The sequence below is a fragment of the Sorex araneus genome, chromosome 6 (genome assembly GCF_027595985.1).
Source record: "Sorex araneus isolate mSorAra2 chromosome 6, mSorAra2.pri, whole genome shotgun sequence".
Lineage (NCBI taxonomy): Eukaryota > Metazoa > Chordata > Mammalia > Eulipotyphla > Soricidae > Sorex > Sorex araneus.
In genome coordinates this window covers 158,617,948-158,644,439 of record NC_073307.1, presented here as the reverse complement: position 1 = coordinate 158,644,439, position 26,492 = coordinate 158,617,948, and the positions used below count along the sequence as shown (strand labels likewise).

The 26,492-nt window shown below is 47.9% G+C and overlaps 1 protein-coding gene across 1 annotated transcript in view; it reads right to left on the bottom strand.

Annotated features, from left to right (window-relative positions):
- Positions 1–26,492, bottom strand: part of MS4A18 (membrane spanning 4-domains A18) — a 64,315-nt gene that overhangs the window by 4,168 nt on the left and 33,655 nt on the right. Inside the window, exons 3-5 of the mRNA XM_055143811.1 lie at positions 6,789–7,241; positions 4,881–4,991; positions 1,690–1,746 (exon numbers count right to left, since the gene is read on the bottom strand). Of these exons, the coding sequence (XP_054999786.1) occupies positions 1,690–1,746; positions 4,881–4,991; positions 6,789–7,241 (621 nt within the window). The remainder of the gene's footprint in view (positions 1–1,689; positions 1,747–4,880; positions 4,992–6,788; positions 7,242–26,492) is intronic.

Sequence of the window (26,492 nt, the reverse complement as noted above, 5' to 3'; positions counted from 1 at the left end):
ATCCAAAGGCTGATATCTGGGCTGAATTCATTGCCAGGGAAGACTTTCAGACCCATGTAATGTAATGTTCAATTTTGTTTATTTTATTTTTATTTATTTACTTTTGGGGCGACATCTGGTGATGCTCAGGGATGACACCTGGCTCTTTGTTCAGGGATCACTTTTGGCAGGGCTCAGGGGACCATGTGGAGTGCTGGTGACTGAATCTAGCATGCAAGGCAAGCTCGCTCTCTATCCGCTGTATCATCTCTCCAGCCCCTGTGAAGTTCAATTTTAAAGACTCTACTGCCCAGTGTTGAGAAGCTCAAGCCTTTATCTCCAGCTCAGGCTGCTTCCCTTGAGAGGCCCGTCAGAGTGGAGATGGAGGCAGAGACTCAGGGTGGGGTGGGAACTCAGAAGTAGAGCAAACCTGGAGCCCCCTGAAATGGGCAGGCATCTTGGGGAGAGCAGAGGACATTCAGAGGATTGGAAGAGGCTATTGTTGGTCTAGTGCAGATGCTGACAACTCAGTGAAATGGAGGTGCCCTGGGGATCCCGCTCCTGTGGAGGGGAGAGAGTAAGGTTGACCTGGGAGTAGTAGAATTTGTCTTGCACCTGATGGTGGTCATGAGAAGGCCTCTGTGAGACATTCCATGCCCTTGTCAAGCCAGTGGGTTCCCACCAAGAAAGCAAAAGAGAGAGGAAGGGAGGGAAGGGAGGACTGGAAGCCAGAACAAAGAGGAGGGGTATCTTGGCACCCTAAATTTACCTCCACTCTTAGAAAATTAAACTAGGACCAGATACGTTATTGACCATTGAAAGAGAACATTCTAGAAGGGCCAGGGCACTCAGTTGTATGCTATGCTTGGAACTAGAATGACTCAAGGTAGACTTGCCCTTCACTTTCCTCTGTACAGTCAGAGGGAAGGGCAGAGAGCATCTCAAATAAGCAGCAGAAATGTTCATGCAATTTCCATTTGACCTGGCTTTTTGCTTCACTCAGTTTTCCTGTGGGGCACTGCATTGTGACTACTTGTGAATTTCCTAAACTGTTGTTTTTTTTCCCCCTTTCTCACTTCTTAAGCTGAGTATTAAAACCAGTGCCTCACCTATGCAGGACAGAAGAACAGGTGCTCTCATGCTGTCCCCATCTTTTTTAGTGCCAAGGATGCACTGTCGCACTGTCACACTATCGTCCTGTTGTTCATCAGTTTGCTCGAGCCGGCACCAGTAACGTCTCCATTGTGAGACTTGTTGTTACTGTTTTTGGCATATCGAATATGCTGCGGGTAGCTTGTCAGGCTCTGCCGTGTGGGCGGGATACTCTTGGTAGCTTGCTGGGCTCTCCGAGAGGGATGGAGGAATTGAGCCTGCATCAGCCACGTGCAAGACAAACGCCCTACCTGCTGCGCTATCTCTCCAGTCCTCTAAAGATGCAGAAGGTGGAAACACAGCCCCAGAGTCGGAGAACTCCAGTGTTGACTTCTGCCTTCACTGCATTTCCACCATGTGATCTTGGATTAGTTAGCTGGGTTCTCTATATCTTAGTTTCCTCCTCTGCCAAACTGAGCTGAATAGAACTTTATTGAGTTTTTTTTTTTGGGGGGGGGCAGATAAAAATAATAGAGTTGTGGGGGATCTACCACCTCTTGGCTACTGTGAGGCCTCTTTGGTAGCTCAGAAATGGTCGCCGAGGACACTGCAACTCACCACGCACGGGTTGGGGTCCTTTTCAGTATACACTGAGAGGGATCCGGAGACAACAAACTACACAGGCAGAAAGAGAAAGAGACATCATGCAGTGTTGAAAAAGACAATCGCCCACCCAGAGATGCGGCTCTTCCTTTCACTTCCATACGCCTTGTGTAACAACACCTGCCCCCCTGTTCACCTCCTCTCCCCAATTTCACCTTCCCAAGTGCACTTTCTCATACCAAATAGCATGACCTTCAAACTCCTGTCTGTCTCAGCTTACGCCTTTCCTTACCGAGGGGTATTCTGGGTCTCATTACTGTCGGGGTCTCGCTGGGACCCCATTGCCTAAGCTCATGGAATACTCATCTAGTTTCATGCTGCCCTTTCCAGACCGTGATGGTAGAAACCTAGGAGTGTGGAGAGCTCGGCTATTGCTGGGACCCTGGATAAGTCGCTGCCCCCAGTCTGAGGGTCCTAACTTATCCTGGTGATGACGGGATGAACTCAAGAGGTGGCAAGAACTTTGTTCAGTTAGGAGAGCCCTGAATGGAGGGAACTCGGTGGGCTCAAGACGCTCTTCCAGCACTTCTTAGGTGTGAGGTTGTGGTTGTATATCGTGCGTAACACCTTCTGTTAGCCTCTGTCTCCTTATCTGGCGAATGAGCAGGAGATAACACTCCCTGGGTGCTCAACCTACGAGTGGGCCATGAGGTTCTAATGGAAAACAGGGGTAGAGTTGCAAATAGGGAGGAGGAAACCCCACAAGCATGTCTAAAGCTGCCTCTGTCATGGGTGGGTGGAGGAGGGGGTTGGCTAGAGCATAGATAGCAGGTAGGGGGCTTGTGGGAAGCCAGTGTGGGGTTTTCAAGGGCAGACGGGGCACCAGATGGGTTCTGGCCCTCCCTAAAACTGTCGTGCTTTTAAACCGCTCGCTGAAAGTGACGCTCACATGGGGCTTTGTTTGTGTTAGAGTTGTGCTCACCAGGGGCACGTACAGTTGTCACTACACACAGGGAAAAACAGTCTGAGACCAGGCATCAGAGTGACGAGCTCCTCTAACAGGTGGGGAATGCAAAGTTATAACTAGAACTAGAGTGATAGTTGCTGGAAAACTGGCCCATGAACGTAGGGAAAGATGCTTGGCTTGTTGGTAATCCGAGAGAGAAACCCACCGCATCACAGTGAGGAGAGAATCCCGTGGTACCTGCCAGGCTAGTGGAAACGCTGAAAGCTAGAGAACATCATGTCTGAGGAGGATGAAAAGCATTAGGAGCCCTTGGAAATGGGGGTTTCAGTCATCTTGTGCGAGGATAGTGGACTTTGTGTAGGTAAGTACTGCATGATCTGTTTAGTGTAAGACTATGGAGCTGGGCTGTAATGAAAATCAAAGACAGTGACTTCTGGGCAAGCAGCACTACTAGTCTCCAAGAGAGACTACTCCTGGAAAATTTAAAAATAGGGCTTTTTAACTTGTATGTTCATCGCAGCACTGTTTACAATAGCCAGAATTTGGAAAAAACCTGAGTGCCTGAGAACAGATGACTGGTGAAAGAAACTTTGGTGCATCTACACAATGGAATACTATGCAGCTGTTAGAAAAGATGAAATCATGTACTTTGCATATAAGTGGATCAACATGGAAAGTATCATGCTAAGTGAAATGAGTCAGAAAGAGAGAGATAGACATAGAAGAATTGCGCTCATCTGTGGAATATAGAACAACAGAATGGGAGACTAACACCCAAGAATAGTAGAAATAAGTACCAGGAGGTTTGTCCCATGGCTTGGAAGCTGGCCTCACATGCTGGGGGGAAGAGGCAGCTCAGATAGAGAAGGGAACATCAACTAAAGTGTGGTTGGAGGACCCGCTCAGGATGGGAGAGGCTGAAAGTAGACTATAGACCGAACATGATGGCCACTCAATACCTCTATTGCAAAGCACAACACCCAAAGGAGAAAGAGGACAAAAGGGAATGTCTTGCCACAGAGGCGGGGTGGGTGGGTGGGGGGAAATGGTATGGGGGGGTGGGAAGGATACTGGGGTCATTGGTGGTGGAGACTGGGCACTGGTGGAGGGATGGGTACTCGAGCATTGTATGACTGAAACACAAGCAGGAAAATATGTAAATCTGTAACTGTACCCTCATGGTGATTCATTAATAAAAAAAATAGGGCTTTAAAAATGGGTGATGTTCTGCTGTTTTTTGTTTTTCTTCAACAGGGGGCACACGAGTGTTTATTATTTTATTTTATAATCATATGAAATAGGCTGTAAAATTCGCCATCTTCAGTTGTACACAGGTATCAAAGCCACTTATGCTGTGTGCAGTCTCCACTCTCATCCCTTTCTTTCCCTGTCCCCGTTTGTCACACTCCAGTGTCTGGTGAACGCCATTTGACTTCCTGTTTAGTATGAGTTTGAGAACTCGGGTGCCTTGTGTCATTATTAGCGCCTCCACCCTTGGGTGTGTTTGCTTGTCACTGAGCTCTCCAGCCTGGTGGTAAAAGTTTAACATCTCTCTGTGCTGTGTTCCCTGAGGGTCAGGCTAAGGTGCTGATCTGGTACATTGGTTGCTTTCCACTTCCTATGGCTGGTCCCCCATCACCAAAGGGTTTGACAACCTGTTTACCTAATCCCTGAACATTTGACACTTGGCTCTTGTTCTTAGGCAGAGGTGGTTTGAGCAGGTGACTTTTATTTATTTATTTATTTATTATTATTATTTTTTGCTTTTTGGGTCACACCTGGCAATGCACAGGGGTTACTCCTGGCTCTGCACTCAGGAATTACCCCTGGCCGTGCTCAGGGGACCATATGGGATGCTGGGATTTGAACCCGGGTCGGCCGCGTGCAAGGCAAACGCCCTACCCGCTGTGCTATCTCTCCAGCCCCACAGGTGACTTCTAGTTCTTTGATTTCCAGATGAGACATTTCATAACGGGAGAGTCCAGAGAGAGAGAGTAGAAGCATCTGGGCAGAGGCTATGTTTGTCGACTGCCCACAGTTACTTTATGGTCCAAGGGAGAGTTGCTGGCTGTCTGGTCAGGGGACCTGAGGGTAGGAAGGATCCTTCACTGCTGGACCTACACAGATTGGGACTGACAGTTCCCTTTTGCTCTACTGGGGCAATCCCCCAAGGTCCTGCCTCTACTCTCCTTGTCTGCATTCGATCACCCGGGAAGAAAGCCACATGGCCTCTACTCACGGCTATTCCTCCCCAGATCATATATCCTGACTCCCCGAGTAGATTATACTTATACATCCAGAAATTGATTGAAGAGAAGATGTGCATCAGGCCGATGAGGATCTGGATGGCCTGTTGGAGAGGAAGGTCACAGTCAAGCTTTGCGGCCTGGCCATCGCCCTGACTCCCTGTTGGTGCTGGGTCTTGCCTCAGACACAGTGGATCCAAATCTCAGAAGCGGGGCCAGTGAACTTGGGTTTTTTCTTTTACCTTTTTTTTTTTGTTTGCTTTTTTGGGTTACACCTGATGATGCTCCTGTCTCTGCACTTAGGAATGACTCCTGGCGGTGCTCAGGGGACCATATGAGATTCTGGGAACTGAACCCAAGCGAGCCATTTGCAAGGCAAATGCTCTACCCGCTGTACTATCCCTCTGGCCCCTGGACTTGGGTATTTTTAAAGCTCCAGAGGGGGTGCTTATGCATTTCTAGGGTTAAAGGAAAGGGGGGATTATTTAGACAACCATATTTATTTAGGAATAAATTATATTATTATTAAAAATAATATTATTTAGAAAATAATTATTTAGGGAGGCACATCTCGACCTGTGACTCCATTCTGGAGGAGGGAAGCCCGGGGGACCCAGGTCAGAGTCCTGGGGGTCATGGGGTCTCAGGCTGTGTGAGCATCTTTCCTTCTAATGGAGATAATAGGGTCCTCGGGACTATTGCAGATTAGAGAAAGTGCAACCAGTTTCTGCTTTCAATCAGCATTTCAGGCACTAGTCCTGGCATTTCCTTATCACCACATCCTGCCGTTCTCTTTGCAGCCTTTACTGCAGGATGTCACCCCCGCCCTTTGCAATGCAGCTCTGGGGAAAGCTTTGCTCTGCTTCCTCCTTCCTCAGTGCTCCTCGGCCCTTGATGCCTCTCTTACATTTTTCCAGCCATCCCCTCATCCAGCAGATTCTCTAGACTTCCCTCAAAGACCTTTTGTTTCCTTTTTTTCAGATTTCTCCTCGATTCAAGTGCGTCCCGCTAATTTGGGGGTTCGACAGGATTTTCTGTTTCTGAGGATTTGGGGGTGCCTTTTGCCTTCTTCTGTCTGCAGCTTCCATAGGACCAAAAGGCCACGCGGAGTGGAAGCTTCCAGCTCTCTGGTTTTACGAATCCATGGCTTGGATTTCTTTTATTTATTTATTTATTAAAATTCTTTTATTGATTCACCATGTGGAAAGTTACAAAGCTTTCAGGTTTAAGTCTCAGTTATACAATGCTCAAACACCCATCCCTTCACCAGCGCACATATTCCACCACCAAGAATCACGATATACCTCCCCCCTTCCATGGCTTGGATTTCAAAGGTGTTCCCCTTCCTAACTTACCTGCTCGATTTGATCGGTGTGATCATAAGCCAGAATACAGACACAGTCCCACCTCCCATCACCTCCCATATTCAGAATGAAATTCTTATTCATGGAAGATCAATTGTTCACATTTTTTTTTCTTTTTGGGTCACACCCAGCGATGCACAGGGGTTACTCCTGGCTCTTCACTCAGGGATTACCCCTGGCGGTGCTCAGGGGACCATATGGGATGCTGGGAATCAAACCCGGGTCGGCCGCGTGCAAGGCAAACGTCCTACCCGCTGTGCTATCGCTCCAGCCCCTTCAGTGAAACTTTTACTGATCTTTGCCCCTGATCGCCAGTTAGGGGAGAGGTTTTTATAAAGTTTTACAACCCCATTCAAAGACCATGAGTGTGACTGGAGAGGGAGAGACTGGTGGGGGAGGGGGGGGCCGAGCTCTGTGGGGGGTATCCCGGCTCAGCATCCAGAAAATGCCCCCTCTCCCCCCGCCCCCGTGTGTCCTTTGACTTCTCAGTCCATCCCCTTCCTCATCTGAGTGCCCTAGGAGTGGGCAAACACTCACCCCTAGTGTTTTAGCTTCCTCAATGGTGAATTTCTTGAAATCAAACGTAGAAAAGGACGGGAATGACAGGTTCCACTGGAACTGGTTGGAGGTGTTCCCGGAAGGATTCGGAGGGTATCCAGGCACGGGTTGTGTGTTTCCAGGTCCTTGTGTGTGCTGAGTCGTGCCGGGCCAAGCGTGGGGGCCTGCCGGATGCTGGGATGGAGGGGACTGACCATGTGTGGCTCTCCCTCCTGCTGGCACCTGTCCCGGCAGAGGTGGGGTCCGTGTAAAGATGGTTCCTGCAAGACGCTGGGCCTCTCTGGAGTTGGAGTAATCGGCCGGCTCCAGGGGCTGCCCCTGGCTTCCGGGAGTCCTGTGGTTCCCAGGATGGGACAGATAGATATTCTGGGAGTCCATCACGGCAGGCACACGGCTGGCTCCAACCCTCTGCTCTCCCACGGCGTTCAGTGGCTGCAAAACACACAAGGAGGTTCAGGATTGCTCCCTGAAGAAAGCAAACCACCAGGGCCACCCCATTCTTTCCTCTAGTTTCATCATCAAAATCTCTAGCACGAAGTGCAGAAGCAGATCCAGAGTTCCTTGCAGTCCCTGTTATTGGGACTAGCGCTTTGTACGGATTTGGGGTTTCCTGAGGCTACTTCGTAATTGTAGGCACATTAGGGAAAAGTTCTCTGGGGATTCTGCCTTTAGGTTATTCCAGCCTTACCTGCTTACCTGCCTTGAGCTTTCTTTCTTTCTTTCTTTTTTTTTTTTTTGCTTTTTGGGTCACACCCAGCGATGCACAGGGGTTACTCCTGGCTCTGAACTCAGGAATTACTCCTGGTGGTGTGCTCGGGGGACCCTAGGGGATGCTGGGAATCAAACTCGGGTCAGCCTTGTGCAAGGCAAACCCCCTACCCACTGTGCTATCGCTCCGACCCCTGCCTTGAGCTTTCTGAGTACATCAAGGCTACCTACCCCTCTACTCTGTTTCCTGCCCTAGGGATGGAAAACTCTTCCCAACTGTGCTGGTAGCTTCTCTCTCCAGCGACTTTAGAACTGAACCCGAGGATCTGGAAGGCGATGCGGAGCCAGGAGGCTTACATTTCTGTTGCATGAAGGGGAAATAGGGAAAATCAGTTAGTAGTGAAAGGAAAGAAGCTGAAATGAACATAGTGGGAGTGTTAAGCCCGGGACTCTGGGTTCCCAAGCAGTGAGATGGACAGAAACACTAACTCGATAATGCCAAAGTAAGTAGGAGTTTTATTGCGGTATACTGGGGTCAACTATCTCACCCACAGAGTGGTCTCTTGGTAGCAACCCCGACTTTAGGCAGCAAGCGCTTTATATTGGGTTTGATTACATAAGCAGTACGTGCCTTATTATTTCAGGAAAAGAAAAATCTTACTTAGTTACCAAACAGAGGTGTTTTGGCAAGTGTCTAGGGTAACAGTGGTTAGGCAACAATTAAACAATAATTTCCAGTATCAGTACCAATTTTATGATTACATAGACTTCTTGTTCTTTTAGGGTTAACAAAAAGCAACTTGTGGGGCATTGGGAGAACTGATTGATTGAGCCCACTTGCTGGGCCCAGGAACTTTCCCAAGATGGGCTCAGGTTGGCTAATATGCATTGTTTCATTGCTGGGAAACTGAAATCGTTTTAGTTTCAGTTCCTGTGAACCTGAGGCTTAGCCGATTTTGCTGATTTCTGCTGCCTGTTATGGCTGCACTCTGGCTTGTTCCGAGTCTCACAGGAGACAGAGAGGGATCAACTTGGATCCCAATATCTTCTGATTCTCTTTTTTTGGGGGAAGCGGTTTGGATCTCACCGGTAGTGCTCAGGGCTTATTCCTGCCTCTGCACTCAAGGATCACTCCTAGCATACATGGTGCCGGGGATTGAACGGGGTTGACCACATGAAGGCAAGTACCTTAACCCCTGTATGATCTCTCGGGCTGTCTTTTGAGTCTTAATTTAATCTTCTCATTAGCCCCAGCTATATTTTCTGCCCTTTTAACATCATCTTGTGTCAGACAGGGGAAAAAGGGAAAAAAAGACTATTCTTGCCTTCTGAGGAGGACTATGGACCAAGGGGGCAGATTACTCTTGTAGGTCTTTTTTTTTGGGGGGGGTAAAGGGGTGATCTTGTCCAAGTAGAAATTTGCTAATTCCTATTTATCTGCCGTTAAACCTTTACGATCCAGGGCAATCATTGATCTGAATCTGGAGCACTAAGATGCATCTGAGATTGCAATCACTTAGCGTTAGACCTAATATGGTCCTGCTTTGTGTCTAAGAGAGACGGGAGGAATTTCTCGAATTTTCTCTGCTGAGAAGCAGTGAAGTGTGCAACGAAAGGAGGTGGGTGTGTTACATCCTCAGAACAGCAAACATTTAAGAGATGGAGCACAGGGGAAAGGACACACATATATTCACTTGATAATTCACTTGAAAATCCCAACTGCGGGGCTGAAGTGTAGCACAGTGGGTAGGGCGTTTGCCTTGCACGCGGCCGACCATGGTTCAATTTCCAGAATCCCATATGGTCCCCTGAGCACTGCCAGGAGTAATTCCTGAGTGCATGAGCCAGGAGTAGCCCCTGTGCATCGACGGGTGTGATCCAGAAAGCAAAAAAGCCCCCCAAAACCCAAAAAAACCCAAAACAGAAAATCCCAACTGTGTGTGCTGTCTCACCGGGCTGGCCGGAAATCAAATCCCGTGCTTGCTGGGCTCCACAATTAGGTCCTCAGGAAGCTTTCCTCCCCACTTTTAAAATCACAGTTCAAAAAGGAGTAACCCATCCCATGCGCCCGTTGCCCCAGTTTTTTCCAAAATGAGAAAAACATTGCAAGCTGCCAACGTAGCTTCCATGCTGGCTGACTGCTCCATATTACTGGATATCAACTGGGTGGGAAGCAAGTACAAAGGTCAAGGCTAAGAGGGTGGAAGACCTCAGTTTGTGTCCGGACTCCTTCACGGCCGCCTCCTCTCTGTAGACCTCAGTTCCCTTATCTCTGAACAGTAGGTGATGATAACACCTTCCCCCACAAGGAGGCCATGAAGAGGACGTGAGAAAGCTTCAGGCTCAGAGCCTGGTACACAGGAAAAGCATCCAACACACTTGGATTATTTATTGATTTGTTTATTCATTTATGCTTTGGGACCACACCCGGCTGTGCTCGGGGTTTACTCCTCATGATCTTGGGGAACCCCATGGGGTGCTGTGGATTGAACCTGGGTTGGCCTCAAGCAAGGAAAGTGCCCTACCTGTTGTACTATCTTTCCAGTCCCCACACATAGATCTATTTTTCCTTCTTATTTTGGACCATACCTGGTGGGCCTAGGGTTACTCCTGGCTCTGTGCTCAGGGATTGCTCCCAGGAGGAAATCATATAGTACAGGGAGAGGATGGAAGCCAGGCCTCCTGCATACAAAGCACTCGGTCGCTGAGCTGTCTCTCTGGCTCCATTCACGTGTGTTTGTCCCAAGAAGAGAAGGGCCCATTGTCCTAAACTGATGTCAAGTCATTTGGTTCCCAGAATGGTTAGGAAGGTCCCTAGCATGTCACATGTGTGAGGTCAGGGGAGCATAAGATACATGGACATGGCTAAGCAACGTTCATAGACTGCCCGGCAGCAAGGGTCTGAGTTGGGCACCAGTCCTAATTTATGGTAGCAGAGAAACTTGACCCCATCACCCTGCACGGTCTCCCCTTAGTTGTTTTTTTTTTTTAATTTTAATTTTTTATTAATGAATCACCGTGGGGGTCCAGATACAGGTTTACATATTCTCGTGCTTGTGTTTCAGTCATATACAGCTTGAGTATCTATCCCTCCATCAGTACCCATTCTCCACTGATGACCCCATCATCCCCCCCACCCCCCTACCCCATTCCCCTCCCCACCCTGCCTTATTGGCAGAGCATTCCCCTCTGTTCCCTCTCTCCCTTTGGGCATTGTGGTTAGTAATGGAGGTCTTGGGTGGCCAATGTGTTCGTCTATAGTCTTCTCCGTGCACGCCTCCCCTTAGTTTTATAACCCTGCACAATCTCCCCTTTTGTTACAGCCACCAGGTAGGAAGGTAGAGCAGCCTTGGCACACCTGAAGCCATAAAGAGGCGCATCAAAGGCAGGAAAACAGCAGGTGTTCCACCCTTTACCTGCCTACCGCACCCCCTAATGCTTAAGGACGCATCAGTGCTACTCTCTCATTTCCTTATTGTTTTTTAATTATTATTATTTGGCTTTGGGCTACACCTAGATGTGCTCAGGGCTCACTTCTGGCTCTGTGCTCAGGAATCACTGCTGGCAGGCTTGGGGAACCCTATGGGGTGAGGGGGATCACATTTGGGCTGACCACTTGCAAGGCAAGTGTCCTACCCTCTGTACTATAGCTTCAGCCCCTCTTTTTCTTTCAATTAACCCTTTAACCACAACCAGGCTTGCTTCTGCTATCAATTTTTTTTCCCTCCTGCACACCCTGCTGTGTTTGGACTTGCTCTTGAATTTGTGCTCAGAGATCACTCCGGGTGGTGCTCAGGGGACCATGGGGGATGCTGGGCCTTGAGCCCTGGTCAGTGGCATGCGAGGCAAGCACATTACCTCTGTACTGTTTCTCTGGCCTCCTGGATTTAAGTGAATCCTGCCTTCACTTAAATTTTTTGTTTTCTTTTTGGGTCACACCCGGCGATGCTCAGGGGTTACTCCCAGCTCTGCACTCAGGAATTACTCCTGATAGTGCTCAGGGGGACCCTATGGAATGCTGGGAATCGAACTCAGGTTGGCTGCGTGCAAGACAAATGCTCTACACACTGTACTATCACTCCAGCCCACTTTTTTTTTTTTTTAAGTACGTGCTTGTTTTAATTGTTTCATGCTCAACCTGAAATCTTTCTAGGGGAGCATAAGAATCAGGGAGCAGGGATGGGCGTCCATGTCTCAGCTCCCCCCCCCATCCTCCCCCCCACCCCCCGAACCAAGACTTCAATGGATCTCCAAAGAGGGGAGGGTTGTTTCTGCACCAGCAGGGCTGGGATCATTGGGGAGCTTATCAAAAGTCCCATTTCTCTTTTTTTATAAACCCGAGGCAGAGATCACCAGTCCACGCCTATCAGAGCTTAGGGGACCACGTGAGGGTGGGGATTGCATTCAGGGCCTCAAGCACGCTAGGTGTAGGCTCGGTCACCTGAACTATCTATCTCCTTGGCCCTATCAGAAATCCCAGGAGTGGGGCAGCTGTTTCCACTCATCTGCAGGTGATCAAAGCTCCCCCTGAAATACTCTACATTTCTCCTTGGTAGTGTTACTGCCCTCGGGTCCTAACAATTTTTAAAAATTGTTGAGGTAAGAATAGTAGAAATAAGTACCAGGAGGTTGTCTCCATGGCTTGGAGGCTGGTCTCTCATTCTGGGTAACTCAGGGAAGGGACCACCAAGTAAAATGTGGTTGGAGGTCATGTGGGGGAAGGGTGATGCGGGCTGAATACAGACTAGAGACTGAACACAATGGCCACTCAACACCTTTATTGCAAACCACAACACCTAATCAGAGAGAGAGAAGAAAAGGGAATTCCCTGCCATAGTGGCAGGGTGGGGTGGGGGGAGACGGGACTGGGGAGGGGGGGAGGGATGTTGGGTTTACTGGTGGTGGAGAATGGGCACTGGTGAAGAGATGGGTTATTGAACTTTGTGTAGGGGAAACATGAGCACAAAGATGTATGGATCTGTAACTGTACCCTCACGATGACTCTCTAATTAAAAATAAACTAATAAAAATAAATAAAATAAAATAAAAAGAAAAAAAAATGTTGTGGTAGCCATGTCAAATAAGATTTTCACTTCATTTAAAGCTAGTTGGTGTCCCGTCCTGCGGAACCAGATAACGGGGTTCACGAGGAGAGGGTGCAAGAGTGCTAGGGAGAGGGGAGACAAACACACACACACACACACACACACACACACACACACACATACAGAGAGAGGTGAGCTCAAGCTACGTTATTGTAACTCCACAGCGCTTCTGTATGCTTAGGCTTCAATCTACTTGCGTCATGGCCTTAAGGTAAAACTGGAAGTAACTAATAGCACCCAGGGCAACTAGGGGAGACAACAATAGATACCCAGAAGGCTGATCTGTCTGTTCCTGTTGGCTAACCATCCTGCTCTTGTCAACATGTCCCAGTCCTCCGGTTCTTGTAAAATGGCTTTCTCAACCTGTTTATGCGAATGTTTGGCCGCAAGCTGTATGCTGAAGGCCCGCTCACCACAAGTTGGAGTCTGTTTCCTTCCAACTAAGCTTCTCTTTCATGGGCACTCCTCAAAACCACTAGGAAAGGAGCTTCCACATCACCCAGCCATCTCACTTTTGGGCATCTACCCCCCAGGGCCCCAAAAATCTAACTTGAAAACACATTTGCACTCCCATGTTCATTGCAGCGCTATTCACAATAGCCCGAATCTGGAAATGACCCAAGTATCAAGAGCAGATGACTGGATAAAGAAGCCATGGTCCATACATGCGAAAGGTGACATGATGGAATTTGCTGCTACTTGGATGGATTTGAACAGTCTCATGCTGAATGAAGTTAGTTAGGAGAGGGACAGGCACAGATTGTTCTCATATTCTGCTATCCCCCAATCTCCGGTGACCCAGGGATCACACCCATAAGCCACACCCTGCCACACCCTGCCGACACCAGATAATCTCCTCATCCGCCACCCTCCAGATCTCAACGGCTGCTCCTCCCAGACGTGAGTATAAAATGAGGCCCCCATAGCCATGCCGCCGGACTCTGTGGCTTTGTGGCCACTCGACACATTATAAGACACTTTGTACCCATTTTCCATAATTACCACACTATATTTGGTGGATTTCAGACAGTAAGCAACAAATCATAGAGAGTAATATCTATATATCTATATATCTATCACTGTCACTGTCATCCCGTTTTTCATTGATTTGCTTGAGTGGGCACCAGTAATGTCTCCATTGTGAGACTTGTTTTTACTGTTTTTTTGCATATCGAATATGCCATGGGTAGCTTGCCAGGCTCTGCTATGCGGGCGGGATACTCTTGGAAGCTTGCTAGGCTTTCCAAGAGGGACAGAGGAATCGAACCCTGGTCAGCTGCGTGCAAGGCAAATGCCCTACCCTCAGTGCTATTGCTCCAACTATATATTATATATATATATATATACACACACACACACACACACACATATATATGTATATGTGTGTACCTCTCGGAGAGCCTGGCAAGCTACTGAGAGTATCCTGCCCGCATGGGCAGAGCCTGGCAAGCTCCCATAGCTTATTCAATATGCCAAAAACAGTAATGATAGGTCTCATTCCCCTGACCCTGAAAGAGCCTCCAATCGTTGGGAAAGACAAGTAAGGAGAGGCTGCTAAAATCTCAGGGCTGGGACGACAAGAGACGTTACTGGTGTCCACTCGAGTAAATTATAGGACAAAAAACGGAATGACAGTGATACAGTGATTCAGTTATAAAGAAACATACTAGGAAAATAAAAAGTACCAATGGAAACAGAGTGGGTCTTCAGTAGGAAGCTTATGGAGGTGAGAGAGAGAGAGAATAGGGGGAATGGAATGGGGGAGGGACAATGGCAGAAAAAAGCAGACACCTGATAGAGGGTATGGGATTGGAATGATTTATGCAGAAAATCCTACCACTAATTTAAAGTCAAGATAAGCCTTGACTCTGGAGTAGGAGGAGGAGAAGAAAGTTAAAACAAAGTGGAGGGCAGAGGGGAAGAGACAGACGAAAAGCAACAGGGGGACGGTGGAGGGGGGATGGCATTGAAGCGGGTAGTAGTGAAAGAGATTTAGGTGCATTGGTGGCATCCAGGAATGACAGAACTAAATATCCACAACATAGAGTCAAAAACACTGAAATCAAGAGACCCAAACTTTAGCAACCAAACTTAAAAAGGGGCCTCTCAAGATGCAGGTTGTGGGTGGGTAGGGGAGAGAACCTGGGGACGCTAGTAGAGGGAAGTTGATACTGGCACTGGGTGTTGGAAGACTGTAAGTCCAAATCTCAAGTATGAATAACTTTGTAAATCATGGTGCTATAATAAAATTAAATTTATCAGGCTGGAGCCATAGCACAGCGGGTAGGGCATTTGCCCTGCATGCAGCCCGCCCGGGTTCGATTCCCAGCATCCCATATGGTCCCCTGAGCACCGCCAGGGGTGATTCCTGAGTGCATGAGCCAGAGTAACCCCTGTGTATTGTCAGGTGTGACCCAAAAAAGCAAAAAAAAAAAAAAAAAAAAGAAAAAGAAAAAGAAAAAGAAAAAAAATTTACCCCACTCCCAGCAGTAGTGTAAACTGTGGTGTCTAAAATTAAAACGAGTGGAGTTCATGCCCAATTCAATCAGCTTAATCAATGGCTGAACAAATAGCAGTACTCCTACATTAGTTTAAAAAATAAAATAAAGGGGCTGGAGCAATAGCACAGCGGGTAGGGCGTTTGCCTTGCACGCAGCCGACCCGGGTTCGATTCCCAGCATCCCATATGGTCCCCTGAGCACCGCCAGGGGTAATTCCTGAGTGCAGAGCCAGGAGCAACCCCTGTGCATCGCCGGGTGTGACCCAAAAAGCACACAAAAATAAAATAAAAACTAAACCAAACAAAACTTAAAAGAAAAAACCCCTCCCCCCCAAGCCCTTGGAGTTCTGTACCTGACAGTAAGACACTCTGGTGAGGCAGGCAGGTAGATAGGGAAGGCTACCTATGGCAATGAATTCTGGGAAGTAATAAAACCAAACTTTGCGACCTTGGACTCCAGGCTCAACAAGACCCGGAAACAAGATCCTATGTCTGCCTCCTGTAGTCTCCGGTGGCCCTGGGATCAAACTCAGAAGACCCACCCTACCGGCGCCAGATAAATACCTCATTGGCTGACCTCCACTACCTCCACTACCCAGCCACCGCCACGCTCCAGGCAGCTTTCTGGACTGCACTACCACAAAGCCATGAGGCACTTAATAAGGCACACACCATAAGGCACTTAATACCCATTTTCCATGATTTCTGGACCATATTTGATGGGGTTCAAATATGGTGTGAACCATGGGAACACCTGTAAGGGCGATTAGAGGCTGCCCCAAAAGAACCCCATCCCTCTTGGAGAGCCCGGCAAGCTACCAAGAGTACGCTGCCCGCACGGCAGAACCTGGCAAGCTACCTGTGGTGTATTCGATACACCAAAAACAGTAACAACAATGGGCCTATTTTTGCCTGACATTGAAAGAGCCCCCAATACGGCAGCGTTAAGAAGGATGAGCAAGGAGAGGCTAATAAAATCTCAGGGATGAACTAGATTGCCAAAACAAAGAAGGACTAAAATGACTGTCTGTACTTTCAATGCACATACGCTGGCATCAGAAGCATCCATCAAGGACCTGATGGTGCAAGTGCAGAAGATCAAGTACGACATCATTGGTCTGACTGAAACAAGAAGTCATCGATAACATCACACCATTTTCGACACTGGAGAAGAACTCTTCTTGGAATATGCAACAACAGAGACATCGGTGTCGTCAGTGTCTTTGTCAACGCCAACTTGGCCATGAGTATTGATTCATTCGAACGCCTAACAACCCGAATCGGACGATTACGCTTGACTAGATGTGGCTCACTGCCAGCAGTTTCTATCTTTGTCGTCTACAAACCAATATCCAACTACGATGAAGAAGAAATTGAGAAGTTCTACATGGAGCTGGAGAAGTTCTATAAAGAAGACCACACCTTCTACAAGAAGCAATGCAGCAACATGGGAAGATGCCATCATTGACAACTGGTTCAGCACCTCCATGCCTCCATGACTGTGTGAGGGATGCCGAGAGTGGAAAAGCCACAAACAGACGCCTGTCTTCGGAAACTCTCTAGCTCATTCACCAACGTGGTTTGGCACGAGTCTCAAGCAATCACAAACTAACGTCCGAACTTGCAAAACTGTGCAGAGAAGTGATAAAGGAAGACCTTAAAGAGAGAAGAGCAGCAGTGTTGGCTGATGTGGCAGAAGCCGGGAAAAGTATTTGCAACATTCGCCTGTCCTTCGCCAACTACAAGACCAAGATGACTGCCCTACATCCTGATGGATCTATCACATCTTCCAGAAGGGCAATAGAGAGGATTATTCACAATCTCTACTCGGATCTCTTTGACAGCCATGTCCACCTGCCCACATACCAAATTCCGCAGGATGGATATGTTGTTCCCAACATCCTCCCTCCCTTCTGAAATCCGACATGCCATTTTGTCGGTAAAGACGCGTATATAGCACCGGGTCCAGACAAGGTCAGACCCAAACACCTGAAGAATCTGCCACCAGTACTTGTCAATACACTGGCTTGGCTCTTCACATGCTACCTGTCCGTATCAAGGTTCTGTCTCAATGGAAAACCAGCAGGACCATTCTGTTGTTCAAGAAGGGAGACATCCACAACATTGGCAACTATCTCCCAATCTGCCTGTTGTCCATCATCTACAAGTTGTTCAGTCAAGTCATTCTGAATAGAATAGGCAGAACACTAGATGAAGGACACCCATGCGAGCAAGCCAGGTTCCAAAAAGGATTCAGCACGATCGACCATATCCACACAGTGACCAAGCTCACTGAAGTTTCGAGAGAGTTCAATATGCCGCTCTGTCTACTGTTCATCAGTTTAAAGAAGGCCTTTGATTCTGTTGAGACTGAAGTGGTCATCGAAGCCCTAGCCAAACAGGGTGTTCAAACTCAGTACATCAAGATCCTCCTCGAGCTGTATTATGGATTCACCACCAGGATCTCACCTTTCTACGAGGAAGTGATCATCGACGTAAAGAGAGGGGTTCGTCAGGGTGATACCATTTCACCGAAACTTTTCAGTGCCACCCCCGAGAACGTCATGTGACGACTAGAATGGGGAGGAATGGGAGTGAAATAGATGGTCAGCAACTATACCATTTCCGCTTCACTGATGACATCGTTTTCATAACACCAAACATTAGCCAAGCGGCACAAATGCTGGCTGACTTTGACCACGAGTGTGGAAAGGTCGGACTGCAGCTAAATCTTACCAGAACAATGTTCATGAAAAATGAACTAGTTCCTGATGTTCCATTTGCTCTCAATGGAACGAGCATCTCTGAATGCAGCAGCTATATGTACCTGGGTCGAGAACTCAACATAAGGAATGACTTGGCGCGAGAACTGCACAGGAGGAAGAGAGCAGCGTGGAATGCCTTTAAGAGCATCGAAGAAGTTGTTAAGAGGATGAAGAATCTCTGGCTCTGGGCACATATTTTCGACTCCACCGTTCTCCCTGCACTAACATACACCTCAGAGACCTGGGCCCTACGAAAACAGGACGAGAACACTATTCAGGTATCCCAAAGAGGAATCGAAAGAGCTATGCTTGGAATATCACATTTCACTCAAATTAGAGAAGGAATCTGGAGTTCCGACCTCCATCGATGATTAAGAATCAGGGACGCTGTCTCGTTTGTCAAGGTGTCGAAAATCAGATGGGCTGGACACATAATGCAATTTAGAGATGACTGCTGAACCAGAGCTGTTACCGACTAGATTCCACGGGATGTCAAAAGACCTCATGGTCGCCCACCTACAAGATGGTCAGACTTCTTCGTCAAAACCCTGAATGAACGGTTTGAGGTTCTTCATGTTCCTGGAGTGAGCAGGTAACATTGGGCTACACTAGCACTTGACAGGGACGAATGAGATGTTACTGGTGCCCACTTGAGCAAATTGAAAATCAACGGGATGACAAGTGATACAAATAAATAAAACCAATAGCCCCAAGGCTGCAAAAACCCACCTTGTAGATATAGGAAGTGAGGCTGATAAGACCTTACCTGGTGCCAGAATGGACCCAGAGGAGGCTGGACTCCCCTCTGAGAGAAGGTACAGCAGGGAAAAATTCCAGGAAAGTAATATCTAAGAAGACCACCAACTACTCTGAGTCCAACTCTGAGTGCAGAACCAGGAGTAACCCCTGCGCATTGCCTTCCTTCATGGACACTCCTCAAAACCATTGGGAAGGAATGGAGCTTCCACATCATCCAGCCATCTCACTTTTGGGCATCTACCCCCGAGGACCCCAAAAATCTAACGAGAAAACACATTTGTGTCCCCATGTTCATTGCAGCGCTATTCACAATAGCCCAAATCTGGAAACGACCCAAGTATCAAGAACAGATGACTGGATAAAGAAATTATACCCACGTGGCAATCAGCCTAGCAAAATGAACTCTTTTATTCTTATTTTTATTATTATCTTATCGAATCACCGTGAGATGCAGTTACAAAGCATTTCAGTCATACAACGATCAAACACCCATCCCTCCACTAGTCCACATTCTCCACCACCAATGTCCCCAGTATGTCCCCTCCCCCCACTCCATCCCAATCCTCCCCCTACCTCTATGGCAGACAATTTCTTTATTACTCTCTCTCTACTCTTGGACATTATGATTTTCAATACAGACACTAAGAGGCCATCATGTTTGGTCCTGTATCTGCTTTCAGCACACATCTCCCATCCCGAACGATCCCTCCAACCATCATTGACTTAGTGATCCCTTCTCCATCCCAGCTGTCTTCTCCCCCAGCTCATGAGGCAGGCTTCCAACTATGGGGCAATATTCCTGGCCCTTGTCACTACTGTTAGCAACGAATTCTTACCTAGCTAAAAAGCCCCCAAGCCCTATAACAGTCAACTTGAACAAAAGAAGCATGCACAAATGCTGCCGCTAACGGAGGGCTGCCTGTGCCATGTATTGTGGCCTAGTGCATACGGTGCCTGAGCACACATGGTGCCTGAGCACACATGTCCTCTGCATCTCTCCTCTTGAGATGTGTACTTTCATATTGTAAGGTTGGGCCCGAAACTGAGGCAGTGAGGTGGTACAACAACTATCTTGTAACTGCTGGAAAACTTCACTGGGGGCTGAGATTCTGGAATACGCCCTAGAAGCATGGCCCAGGACAGGCAGGCCGCATAGGCCCACACAGGAGCAGAATACAGGCAGGGCCCAGATGCCCAGGAGAACTCAGGGCCAGGCAGGGCTCGGACGCCCAGGGAGTGCCCAGGTGCAGAGAACAGGTGTCTCACTGTGGCCGTGAACGAAGAGTAGGAAAGCTGGGACAGGACAACAGGAACTGTCGGGGTACAGCGGGAAGGCCTAGTGACAGGTACAGAGCACAGGGATCTCGCCCACGTGCATGTGGCTGTGGCTGGACACTGGGGAAAGCACACACGGGAGATAGAGAGTGATGCAGGGACAGGGACAGGGCCTGGCCATGGTTCACGGGACATGAGCAGACTGCGTGCGGCGCGACAGGGAAGTTGTTCACGGGACAGGGCAGCTTCAGGGACAGGACTGGTTCCACTGTTCATGGATATAGGAGAGACCTGGATATCTGAGGAGGGGCCTGGACCCACCTACTTCTTTTTATTTTTCTCTTTGAGTCACACCTGGTGAATCCAACCCAGGTTGGCCACATGCAAGGCAAATGCCCTACCCGCTGTGTTATCTCCAGCCCCACAGACCCACCTACTTTAGCTGTACAATAAACTAACTTTTAACCTTCTGAGTTTTCTGTGCAAATCTTCCCTAAAGTTCTCAAGAGCCCACCAGTGCAGAAAAATCCACTTTCGCACTAACACTGTGTTTAATAAGAAACACAAAGACCCAGTTTTTCTATTAACTGACACCACCCCCCCCAACCCCCCAACACACACAGGTGGAAAAATTGAGTAACTCTCTATTTTGTTTTGAGGCCACACCCTGCAATGCTCTGGGGTTGCTCCTGGTTCTGCACTCAGGAATCACTGCTGGTGGGCTCAGAGGACCATATGGGATGCAGGGGATTGAACCCGGGTCAGTTATGCACAAGGCAAGTATCGTACTGCTATATTCTCTTTCTGGACCCAAATGAGTGACTCTTAACTTCGTCCTATGCTAAGTTCCCTCCCAAATGCATAATTTCTTTCCCTTCTCAGTTCAACAAACTTTTCTATTTATACCAACTCTGAATCTAAGCATCTTTATTTAACTGGAACTGTGGACCAGCTCAGAGACCCCCCGCCCTCCCTCCCCCTTGCATCAAGAGCAGGAGGAAGAGCGGGTTTCCCAAGTGTGGCTAGCTCAGTCCTCCATCATCACCTCGAACCCCCAAGCCGGATGATTATCAAGCCATAATTATCAAGTCAAGTGGGATATTATGACCGGGACCATTTTGCAGATGAAAAGACTGAGGAAAAGAGAGGCTGAATATCTTGATCACCGGCAGATAGCTTGGATGATCTACAAGCTGAGGTTTAAGCCCAGGTCTGCCTGCCTGCCTTCGATTTCCATTCCAAGTACAGTACTTACTGTTCCTCTCTGCTCCAGGGTATCAAAACATGATTTCTTTCTGTGGGTTCCCTTTCAGACTTCCTTCTCATATGTGTGAAAAGGGAATGGAACCACAGACTGGGCACCCGGTGCTGAATGTTGCAGGCAGGAAGAGAGGAATGACTTGGTGATTGTGCAGGGGAAAACAACCTCTGAAACCTAAACCAACAGGAACTGAGACTGACTTTCGTTTCCTGCAAAGAACATCTGGAAGGTAGAGGAGACTTTGACCCAAAAGACTCATCTCAGCCTCGAAAACCACGGAGGTGCAGAATTCCAGGTCCTAGCAATGGAGGATTCCTGAGAGGAAGGTGGGTGGGCCCTTCTGAGGGGACAAGCTTCACCCCTGGGACAAAGACCATGCAAAGAAGCTCAAAAGAAGACCAACTGCTCCAAGCTCTCTCCCTTACGACCCTAGCAACGGGCTGGGGGTGGGGAAGTTTGGGAAAACTGCATATTAATTAGCTGGGCAGAGGCAGAGGTGCACACATGTTACCTGCACACACACAAAAGAGGGGTGATGCCGGCTTGAGATGTAAACATTCACCCTTTAGGGCTCCTCCCCATTCTAGGGGTGACCCACCTTCCCACCCGAGATGTGTATTCTTGGGTCTCTTCCCTCTGGGGAAACACGTGTCATCTCTCGAGCATGAATCTTAATCTACCTCCCTCCTTCCCTCCCTCCCTCCCTCCCTCCCTCCCTCCCTCCCTCCCTCCCTCCCTCCCTCCCTCCCTCCCTCCCTCCCTCCCTCCCTCCCTCCCTCCCTTCCTCCCTTCCTTCCTTCCTTCCTTCCTTCCTTCCTTCCTTCCTTCCTTCCTTCCTTCCTTCCTTCCTTCCTTCCTTCCTTCCTTCCTTCCTTCCTTCCTTCCTTCCTTCCTTCCTTCCTTCCTTCCTTGTACTTCCCTGATAAGTTGGTTCTAGGTCACAACTTTTCTGCTCCGGAAGTTCTTTTCTGCGAGGGACAGGTCTGGGTAAGCTTTGGAACTTTTCATTCCTGCAAAGAACGATCCCCCCCCCCCCCTCCAGCCTAAAGCCATGGCTCCCCGAGAAATCAGGTGGCAGAGACCATCTCCCACGTTGTTCAGAACAAGTGGGCTTGGAGCCCAATTTGAAGGCTGTCCCGTAGGGCTGGGGGGACATGAGTGTCCAGGTCTCTCAGGGGTTCACCACAGACGTGCATCAGTCCTGAATTTCCCAAGTGCTTCCCTGGGTGATAGAGGTGGGTCGGAGGAAAAGGTAGACTTCCTTCTGAGGCTGCCCTCTCTCTCCTTTCCAATCCACACGGCCACCTGGGGAGCCTCATCTGCCATGTGTGGTCAGCCCAGGAAACCTCAGGTAAGCATCTGCAGACGCAACCCATAACTCTTGGAACTCACTCAGAGACCTTCATTCTGACAGGACCTGGTGCCAGATCAGGCAGAAGTAGGGCCTGGTACTGAGTTAAAGGCACATTCCTCCCCCTTCCCTGTGGAACCATCACTAATCTTTTTAGAAACTTGTGCTGTCCATAAACCCCACTTCAGCCTCCCTTCCCTTTCGGTTTCTATTTCTTCCTCTCCACAAGCCCGTTCCCAGACCTTTCGAGCAACGTTTAATCAAACAGCTTCTTGAGGACGCTCGGGCTCTTGAGGTTTCTGAGAGACAGTTCCCAGGCCTCATGTCTCTCTGGTATGGTCTGCTCTCTCTCAGCGAATTGCCACAAGTCTTACCTGGTATCCTGGCAAGTCTGTGATTGTGCCGCCTTCTGGCTCTGCTCTCTCTTCAGTCTGTTCTAGGAATGCCTGGTGAGGCAGAAGAACTAGGTTTCCTCTGGAAACTCCAAAGTCCTCTTCGTAGTTTCATTCTGAGTCACTCAGTGTGTTCATTCGCTCCTTTTCCAAAGTCTTTCTTTGACACATTGATAAATCTAGAAGTGAGCCTTTAAGATCTTATAGGTCAATAGACTACACGGTTAGCCATTAACAAAATTTTATTGTGTCTGCTATGTGCCAGATGGTATGTTAGATGGTAGGACACAAAACTTTTTAGAAGGTTTTTTTTTTTTGTTTGTTTGTGCAGCCGACCTGGATTCGATGCCTTGTCCCTCTTGGAGAGCCCGGCAAGGTACTGAGATTATCCTGCTCACATGGCAGAGTCTGGCAAGCTACCTGTGGTGTATTTGATATGCTAAAAACAGTAACAACAAGTCTCACAATGGAGACGTTACTGGTGCCTGCACGAGCAAATCGCTGAACAACGGGTTGACAGTGCTACAGTGCTACAGTTTGTTTTTTGGGTCACACATGGCAATGCTGAGTTTACTCCTGAGTCTGGTATTCAGGAATCACTCCTGGAGATGCTCAGGGGACCATATGGGGTGCCGGTAAACCATATGGGTTGATCGTGTGTAAGACAAGTTCTTTACCTGCTGTACTATCTCTCTGTCCCCAAAGTTTTCTAGAAGTTTACTCTGAGTTGTTGAGACAAAATAGATAAGTCGCTTGATAACCATAGTTCAACTAGTAACTGGGAACAAACCCCACTCAATCATCAGTGATGAAGTAGTTTTGCTGTGTGTGTATGTGTGTGTGTGTGTGTGTGTGTGTGTGTGTGTGTAAGATGAGGCCTGGTAAAGGATCCTTGAAAGTATAGTGGAAATTCGTTTGTGACAAAAAACAGAGTCTAGACCCAAGTAGAGATCGACTCTCCTTTTTCTTTTCCACGAAGAGCCTAACCTCACTGCCAGCCTGAGAAACAGGGTCCCCTGAAAACTCAGGCAGTCAGGACTGGTGCCCACTCCCGTGCCACGCAGACCAAGTGGGCCTGATTGTTGCCTTTGCGGAACTGGAGCGGAATTTTACCAGTCCCAGTCTCTCTGGACATTCAACCTGAAACTGACACAAATCAATTAAGAAGAACAAAATTTTCTGGACAAGGAAACTCTCCTTGTCTTACTCTTACCTCCCAAAGCCTGAAGATAATGACAGTACTCCTTATTTGCCCCCTCCCCGAAATCTTCTGTCACTGTCACTGTCACTGTCATCCCGTTGCTCATCGATTTGTTCAAGCGGGCACCAGTAACGTCTCCATTTTGAGACTTCTTACTGTTTTTGGCATAGCGAATATGCCACAGGTACCTTGCCAGACTTTGCCATGCGGGTGAGATACTCTTGGTAGCTTGCCGGGCTCTCCAAGAGGGGTGGAGGAATCAAACCCGGGTCGGCTGCGTGCAAGGCAAATGCCCTAGAACTGTGCTGTTGCTCTAGCCTCCCCAAATCTTAACCCTTACAATCGGTTTTTCAGATAAGAGAGTGAGCCTCAGGGGACTAGAACGCTAGGAAATTTATTGTTCATTTTTCTGCCCATTTGTCTAAAGCCCATCCTTTCTAAAAAACTGCTTCCCAGTTCTCTATAAAAATTGCTCCTTATGAATATGTAGATAAGATGGTTACTTTGAAGACCTCAGTTCTCTTTTTTAATTTTTAAAATTAATTAATTATTTTTTTTTGCTTTTATGGGTCACAGCTGGCAATGCACAGGGGTTACTCCTGGTTCTGCACTCATTCAGGAATCACTTCTGGCAGTGCTCGGAGGACCATATGGGATACTGGAAATCGAACCCGGGTCAGCCGCTTGCAAGGCAAATGCCCTACTCGCTGTACTATTGCTTCAGTTCCTATCTATCTTTTTTGTTTGTTTGTTTGTTTGTTTGTTTTTGGGTCACACCCGGCAATGCACAGGGGTTACTCCTGGCTCATGCAATCAGAAATTACTCCTGGCGGTGCTCGGGGGACCATATGGGATGCTGGGATTTGAACCTGGGTCGGCCGCGTGCAAGGCAAACGCCCTACCCACTGTGCTATCTCTCCAGCCCCACCTATCTATCTTTTTAAAAAAAATTATTTACATAATGTTGTTCACATTAATTGATTATGTTCAATATTTCAACACCAATATTACCACAATTACACCTTTCCCCCCACCATTATTTTGAATTTTCCCACCACCATTCAAACCTGCCTGCCAGGGGCAGATGCTAGATAATTTATTTTCTATTGCTTATTGTGAATATCATGAGAGGCTGCGCAGCCACAAAAGCAGCCACATGCTTCTGGAATTCTAAAATTGTAAATGATGGGGTCCAGAGACATCTCAGTAGGGAGCTAATCCATCTTGGGACTCATTTGGGAACAAGGGTGAGTCTCTGGAACAAGGCTGTTGATGCGCTGAGAGGGTACCCGGAGGCAGTTCTTGGGTGTGACAGCTGGGACCCCAAGCAGGGAGGTGAGATGGAAGAGATGGCTCATCTCCGCTACTGCCATGTGGCCTGGGGTCTTAGTCCCTGAACCCACGTACCTGGGTTCTGCTTCTGGAGCTCGTGGCCATCGGGTTTTCATCTGGAGCAAGCAGAGAGGGCATACCTGCTCCATCTGCGGTGCCCTGGTGGAACTGGCTTGGTAAGGAGTCTGGAGAGACCTCCAGTTGTGTTCTTTATCTTTTAACCTGTTGATTGGCTGCCACTAATGCTCCTTCTTACTCTGTCAATGCGTCTCTTGACTGACTGACTCTCTGGCAGCAGTGGAACCGGAACCTTGTGGTCACTGGTAGGTCCAAATATAAGAATGAGAAGGTGAAAATAAAATAACATGGGCAGGAATATAAAAATAGCAGCAAAATATAAATGAACCACAACATAAAAAATAAAATTTCATAAGAAATAAAAAGATGTTTACTTGGATGTACAGGGCTCTGGATCAGTGGGAAATTCTGGTCCTTAGGGCCATGATTAGGAGTTTATATAATCAATAATGCAAGATTTTTCTTTTTTTTTTAGACAGCAAAGAACTCCTACCTAAACAGGCAGTAAAAACTTAATTGCTGATGACACGCCTTTTCCTTGAGGAGGTCAGGTAACTTGTAGTGACAGAGTTGTGAATTAGGATATCTCTGAAGGGGGTTATCTCCTGATGTATGACCTCATTTATTGTAAATATTTGTCTTAATAAAGGAGGGGGAGTTTCTTTATTTCAGTGTCCAAGCAAGAAAATGCTTTAATTTAGCTAACAAGATTCTGTCCTGGTTAGTGTCTACCATTATGGACCCTGCTCACATGACTGATCATAGATGGATTTAATTCTTAAGATTTCTTTCAGTTACAACCCCACTGACAACAATATGAATAGGCTAAAGTCCCCATCTTGAATATGGCGACTTCCATTAACTTGAAAGATTTGGGATGGCTGATTGAGCTTCTCTAGGTAATCTTTGCTCCGATTTCCTGCTCTCTGGACATCTCTATTATTGCTTGCTCTTCC